The following is a 7,545-nucleotide window of genomic DNA, read 5'->3' on the forward strand; positions in this document are numbered from 1 at the left end:
GAGGGGAGGAGGGAGGAAGGAGAAAGGAGAGAAATAAAGCGAGAGAGAGAAAAAAAAAGAAAGAGAGATCTATAGGCGAATTAATGAATCCTTGGAAAATAAAACAGAAATATGGAGAATTTACAGATATCGTTTTTTTTTTTTTTTTTTTTTTTTTTTTTTTTTTTTTTTTTTTTTTTTTGCTTCAAAGGAGAGTGGACATATTTTACAAGGAAACTCTTTTAGGCTTTTAAGTATTTTAGGTTACTTAAAACTTGCCAAAAAGGGAGTGATCTCGATGACTTGATGGCCGACCAACATAGTGAAAATAGGTAAACTTCTCTGCCTTTTAGACAAGCTACATAAACTGGGAATCGAAGGAAAGTGTTTTACGATAAAATCTGGTTAGTGTTTCAGATATTTTCGTTTAAAGCAAAATATGTGGATATTTTCGTTTGGCATATTTTTGTACATTTAATCGGTGAATATATATATATATATATATATATATATATATATATATATATATATATATATATATATATATATATATATGTGTGTATGTGTGTGCGTGTGTGTGTGTGTGTATGCATATGTGTGTGTGTGTGTGCCTGTGTGTCTGTCTGTGTGTCTGTCTGTGTGTGAGTGTATGTGTATGTACTTTTGCAATTTATCTATTTGTTTAACTCTTCATATACATTTCTATATACATGTGATTGTCTTCATTACAATCCATTACACACACTCACACGTTTAAGTGAACATTCCGCATCAGAATTAGACAGAATGGAGCTTTAAGTGTCCGTAAAGTGCCTGTCATTTTAAACATATTTCCCGTTTCGATGTATCCTATAAGTATCGTGCTATAAATGATTAAGTGGGATCCAGTGCGTTATGTTTAATCATTTATAGATTCCGAGAGCTTGATCCGATCCTCCAAAAGGCATCAATCGCCACGGAATTAAGTGTATATCTATTTCGGTATCTATTTGTAGAGATAGATATTATGTATGGACTTATGGCTATATTTCTCTATCTGTTGGGTTGTCTGTCTGTTTTTTTTTCTATTAATATCTGTCTGGTATGTAAATAAATACGTGTAGACAGTATGTATGCATTATGATATGTGTATGTATGTATGTATATGCGTATTGATGTATGGTGTATTTCTGTGATTTTATATATATATACAACAAACAACAAAACGTTATAAACGTTGTTTGCAGAACTGTAACCTGCTCGTTTGTTTCGCAAATCTCGCCTCTCTCTCTCTCTCTCTCTCTCTCTATCTCTCTCTCTCTCTCTCTCTCTTTGCTCTCTCTCTTTCTCTCTCTCTCTTTCTTCTTTCTTCTTTCTTTCTTTCTTTTTCTCTTCTTTCTCTCCCTCTCTCTCTCTCTGTCATTCATACCTTTCCACATTTGTCAATATGAATATATATATATTTGTATATATATTTCTATATCTATATATATATCTATATATATCTATCTATCTATCTATATATTTATTTATACCTTTCCACATTTGTCTAATATGAATGCGGTTGTTTGTATCACTATATATGTCTGTCTATCTATCTATCTATATCTATATATAGACTGAGAGAGATATATATATATATATATATAGAGAGAGAGAGAGAGAGAGAGAGAGAGAGAGAGAGAGAGAAACAGAGAGAGAGCGAGAGCGAGAGCGAGAGCGAGAGCGAGAGCGAGAGAAACAGAGAGAGAGAGAGAGAGATAATCATTCATATTTACCTTCTCTTCGTGTGTCTACACCCAAAAGAGGTCGCTTTTCAGTGAGTAATGAACACCGGAATACTTCACTATTAATGAACCTCGCATTTTGATCATTTATTTACTCCTTTGATCATAATTCTTCGTCTTGCAATGTTCCTCCAAGTGTTAAGTGGCGTTGCAAGGCCTTGATCCAAGTGGGTCACGTGACTTGATGAATTCACTTTGATTTCGTATGAGGTTGTTATAGTGAGGGTTATTTGTTCGTTATGTTATGAATGGTTGTTATTATTTGTATTTTAGGTATTATTAAAGTTATTATCATTATTTTAGAAGTTGTTCGTGGTATCAATTTTTTTAATCGTTATCAGTATTATTATTTGTATTTTAGACAGACCATAGTCCACACACAAAACCTCCCAAAAAATATAATGATAATATTGATAATAATAATATTAATGATAATAATAATAATAACAACAGTAATAATAATGATAACAGTAATAATAACAATAACAGTAATAATAATGATAACAGTAATAATGATAATGATGATAATAATAACAATAATGATAATAATAATAATAACAACAACAACAAACATCGTCAATAACTTTAATAATAAATAACTACAATAATTATAACAAACAAAAATAAATCAACAAATAAACCTCTCTTCCATAACAAACCACACAGAAGCCAAAAAATGAATACAAATAAGAAAAGGGGTTCTATTCATAACAAACCACACAGGCGCCATTTTTTTAAGGGGGATCTATTTTAAACCTATTTCTCTCATGCTTTTATTCATAACATACCACACAGGCGCCTTTTTTTAAGGGAGATCTATTTTAAACCGTTTCTATCTCCCTTTTATTCATAACAAATCACACAGGCGCCATTTTTTTTTAAGGGGGATCTATTTTAAACCGTTTCTCTCTCGCTTTTAAGTGTGGCGCCATTTTTTAAGGGGGATCTATTTTAAACCGTTTCTCTCTCGCTTTTAAGTGTGGCGCCATTTTTTTAAGGGGGATCTATTTTAAACCGTTTCTCTCTCGCTTTTAAGTGTGGCGCCATTTTTAAGGGGGATCTATTCATAACAAACCACACAAGCGCCATTTTTTTAAGGGGAATCTATTTTAAACCTATTTCTCTCTCGCTTTTAAGTGTGGCGCCATTTTAAAGGGGATCTATTCATACCAAACTACACAGGCGCCATTTTTTTAAGGGGGTTCTGTTAACAAACCACACAGGCGCCATTTTTTTAAGGGGAATCTATTTTAAACCTATTTCTCTCTCGCTTTTATTTATAACAAACCACACAGGCGCCATTTTTTAAGGGTTTTTTATTCATAACAAACCACACAGGCGCCATTTTTTTAAGGGGGATCTATTTTAAACCGTTTCTCTCTCGCTTTTATTCATTACAAACCACACAGGCGCCATTTCTAAGGGGGTTTTATTCATAACAAACCACACAGGCGCCATTTTTTTAAGGGGGATCTATTTTAAACCGTTTCTCCCTCGCTTTTACACCCAGGCTCCCGCGTGCTGGTCAGCGGCGGCGTCGGCACCATCCACCAGGCTCTGTGGTTCGTCCCCGTTTTATCCGCCACCTTCATCGGCTTAGTCACCAAGATGGCGGAGACGAAGGAGGAGACATGGACCGCCGTTCTCACCAAGACGCACAAATACTCCTTCGAGAGCTTCTTGATGGCGACCGTATGCCCGCCGTTCAACGCCCTCGGGTTGTTCACGTCCGTTCCTTACGTGCTGGCCGGGGTGTGTTACCTCACGCTCGATCCCGGAGCCGCCGTCAATGTGTTGGTGTTCGTGCTGTCCATCTTGGGTCAGGTGGCGTGGCTGGCGCTCGGGTTCTTCACCACGTGACCTGAGTTCTCGAGATCTGGGGCCGGGGGAGGGGGGGGGATGGTGAAGGTTAGGGAGGGGGTAGGAGGGGAAAGGGGGTGGATGTGGTCGTGGGGGGGGATGTGTATGTTAGTTTAGTCGTATATATTAAATATAATATATGAGAATGTATAAATAGAATTTTGTTATTCATATTAGTATGTTAGGTATGACTGTATACGCAAAGGTATAAATATACAGATAAATAAACAATTATAAACTTGTATAAAAAACACGCAAGTATTCTAACAAACACACATATAGACACAAAAGGATCTACACACACACTCGCATAAAATGTACGTGTACACACAAAAAACACTCACATAAAATACTCATACATATCAGTTGCACCTGTTGGAAATATATCGAACATATCTATGCACCAGTTTTAAAAATATTGGTATATTTCTGTTCAACAAGAAAATCGCACTGTCATCTTTTACAAAATATACTGTGACTTTTTATGAACTTTTTTCCTACCTTTCTCTTCCATATAATGTTTTGTCGGAATCCTTTCTCATGTAAAAAAATATATATATATAGTGTATTTTTTCCAGGACAATTATTGACATACATTTTTTTTTATATCCAGTTTGTATATTTGGTTTTAACCCTCTAAATGTTTCATCTAAATCTCTACGGCATAGTTTTATTGTACATAGGCGTATATAAAAAGAGTGGGAGGATAGCACCCCTCCCCCATTCATTTGAAAGAAATTTGATAGTCCAACAATACTGTGTTGTGTTACTGTATTCACCCTTGTAAAAAAAAAAAAAAAACAAGGTACACAGAACGAGGGTAAATATACACGCCCAGTCCTTTTAAATAAAAATCGTGTTCACTGCCCTATGGTACGATGCAGTATCCAAAAATGTTTATTCTTATTCCAATAATATTACTCTCTCGCCTCATATAACTTACAATATTATCGTTATATCTACGTCTTTACCTTTGTCTTAACTATCATCTGTTATATCAGAACCTAAGCCTTAGACCAGTGACTGAAAAGCAAATACAAACAACAAATATTGATATAAACAGTTGCTTATACTTACTAAAACAAGAAGTCTGTTCTTGGCAAATGGAACACATTACAGGGCATCTACAGAAGCAGTAAGATTACCTGTCCATTTTTCCCGACTTTCAAAACAAACTACACACACACACAGCTACACTCAGTGAAGGGAATCTAAAACTAAAAAAGATATATATCTACTCATATTCCTAACAGCACTTGAGGAATGAAAGACCATCTATCCATAATTTATTCGGTCCATTACGGATAGGGGAAATATACAAGGAAACTCGCATCTCAGTCTATAGCATTTTTCAATATTATATTTTACTTTCATGTATTTTTTTCATAGGAATAAAAATATTTCCTCTTTTAAGACTTTGAGTCATACAGTTCATTAAACTTGTAAACTTTGTTCGGAATGTAGAAAAAAAAGACTTTAGTGAAGTTGGTTGGTTTTAGCTCAATGTTATGACTACGAGTATTTGATTCATATTTTTTTTTTTCTGATATAGCTATCAATCTATTATGTACTTATGTTCCATTTACTGTGCAAACGTTGGGGTAGGAAGCAGTTCATATTTCTCGTCTTAGAAGGAGAGATTCCATGAACAGATTTATATCACGTGGGACTTTTTTTTGTTGTTGTTGTTGTTGTCGTGAAGTTATTGTGTTGCGGGAGAAGTTATTTTTAAAGTTATGTCTGGGTCTTTTCTTTCTGTGTGTGACTCTGCTTGTACTTCTTGAAGTCGTCTCTCTCTGTCTCTCTATCTCTGTCTGTCTCTGTCTCTGTCTCTGTCTCTGTCTCTGTCTCTGTCTCTGTCTCTGTCTCTGTCTCTGTCTCTGTCTCTGTCTCTGTCTCTGTCTCTGTCTCTGTCTCTGTCTCTGTCTCTGTCTCTGTCTCTGTCTCTCCCTCTCTCCCTCTCTCCCTCCCTCCCTCCCTCCCTCTCTCCCTCCCTCTCTCTCCCTCCCTGTCTCCCCCCTCCCTGTCTCTGTCTCTGTCTCTGTCTCTGTCTCTGTCTCTGTCTGTCTCTGTCTCTGTCTCTGTCTCTCTGTCTCTGTCTCTCCTTCCCTCCTTCCCTCCTTCCTTCTTTCCCTCCCTTCCCTGTCCCTCCCTTCCCTCCCTCTCTCCCCTCTCTGTCTCTGTCTCCCTCTCTCCCTCTCTCGCTCCCTCTCTCTCTTCTCTCCATTCTCTCCCTCCCTCTCTGCTCCTCCCTCCCTCTCCCTCTCTCCCTCTCTACACTCCCTCCCCATTCTCTCCCTCCTTCCCTCTCTCTCTCTCTCTCTCTGCTCTCTCTCCCTCTCCTCTCCCTCTCCCTCTCCCCTCTCCCTCTCCCTCTCCTTCTCCTCTCTCTCTCTCTCTCCCTTCCCCTTTCCCTCTCTCTCTCTCTCTCTCTCTCTCTCTCTCCCTCTCGCCCTCCCTCTCTCTCTCTCTCTCTCTCTCTCTCTCTCTCTCTCTCTCTCTCTCTCTCTCTCTCTCTCTCCTCCCCCCACCCTCTCCCCCTCTTTCTCTCTCTCACTCTCTCTCTCTCTCTCTCTCTCTCTCTCTCTCTCTCTCTCTCTCTCTCTCTCTCTCTCTCTCTCTCTCCCCTCTCTCTCTCTCTCTACCTACCTACCTACCTAACGAACCGACTTACCTTTCTATCTCTCAGTCTATTTATTAAAGTTCCTGTCAGCAAATTGTCAAAGATATAACCAAAATCAACATAGTTCTGAGTAATAAACTTTGATCATAAAAAAAAATTGATAAGAAATCGCTTACATAAAAGGAATTTCTGACCCAATAAAATAATTTTTGGTTTGTTTGCATTTTTCTCTCTTCTCTCTATCCGTCGATGGAATTTGAAAATAAAAAAATTCTGGATGTTTTGGAGACCGAGATAGAAGAGAAATAAGATTAAATAAGCCATGTCTTTCCCCTATTCCTTTTTTTTTCTTTTCTTTTTCTTCGTCTTCCTTATTTGGTGAACGAGAAAAAAAGTAAGATTAGATAAGCCATGTCTTTCCCTTATTCCTTTTTTCTTTCCTTTCTTTCGTTCTTTTTTCTTTTCCTTTTCTTTATCTACCTTATTTGGAGAGCGAGACAAAAATAAGATGTAATAAGCTACGTCTTTCCTCTATCTTTTTTCCTTTCTTCTCTCTTTCTTTTTTTTTCTCTCTCTCTCTCTTCTTTTTTTTCATTTTTTCTCGTCTTCCCTATTTCCTTCCTTCGCCTTCTTTTCGTAATTCGTGATCTCATATCCGCTCAATTTAGCATCAATTTCCCTTTCCTATTTTTCTCTCTTCCTTTCTCTATACTTATTTATCAACCTCCCTACCTGTCTTATTTTCTGTCAATCTATCTGTCTTATTATCTATCAGTCTATCTCCTATTCTATGTGCCTGTCTATCAGTCTCTCTGTCTATCTACTTATTTATCAATCTATCTCCTATTCTATGTGCCTGTCTATCAGTCTCTCTGTCTATATACTTATTTATCAGTCTATCTCCTATTCTTTGTGCCTGTCTATCAGTCTATCTATCTCCTTATCTATCTATCTCCTATCTATGTGCCTGTGTATCAGTCTATCTATCTTCCTATCTGTCTGTTCATTTATTTACTTATCTACCTGTCTTATTCTCTATCTATCTTTCTGTCTTATTACTTATCAGTCTATCTACCTATCTATCAGTTTATCTACCTATTTATCGGCCTATCTATAAGTCTGCCAATCATCTCTCTCTCTCTCTCTTACTCTCTCTCTCTCTCTCTCTCTCTCTCTCTCTCTCTCTCTCTCTCTCTCTCTCTCTCTCTCTCTCTCTATCTCTCTATCTATCTATCTCTTCTCTCTTTTTCTTTTCTTCTCTCTCTTTCTTTTTCTCTTTCTGTTTCTCTCTCCCACCGTGTTACTCTCACTTCCCCT

The 7,545-nt window shown here is 37.2% G+C and overlaps 1 protein-coding gene across 4 annotated transcripts in view; it reads left to right on the top strand.

Annotated features, from left to right (window-relative positions):
• The window catches only part of LOC113815823 (uncharacterized), a 44,280-nt gene extending 39,871 nt beyond the window's left edge, over positions 1–4,409 (top strand). For all 4 annotated transcript variants that reach the window (XM_070128322.1, XM_070128324.1, XM_070128325.1 and 1 more), the window contains one exon: positions 3,256–4,409. In XM_070128322.1, the coding sequence (XP_069984423.1) occupies positions 3,256–3,605 (350 nt within the window). In that variant the 3' untranslated portion in view covers positions 3,606–4,409. The remainder of the gene's footprint in view (positions 1–3,255) is intronic.
• Positions 4,410–7,545: the final 3,136 nt, after the last annotated feature.

The sequence above is a fragment of the Penaeus vannamei genome, chromosome 12 (genome assembly GCF_042767895.1).
Source record: "Penaeus vannamei isolate JL-2024 chromosome 12, ASM4276789v1, whole genome shotgun sequence".
NCBI lineage: Eukaryota > Metazoa > Arthropoda > Malacostraca > Decapoda > Penaeidae > Penaeus > Penaeus vannamei.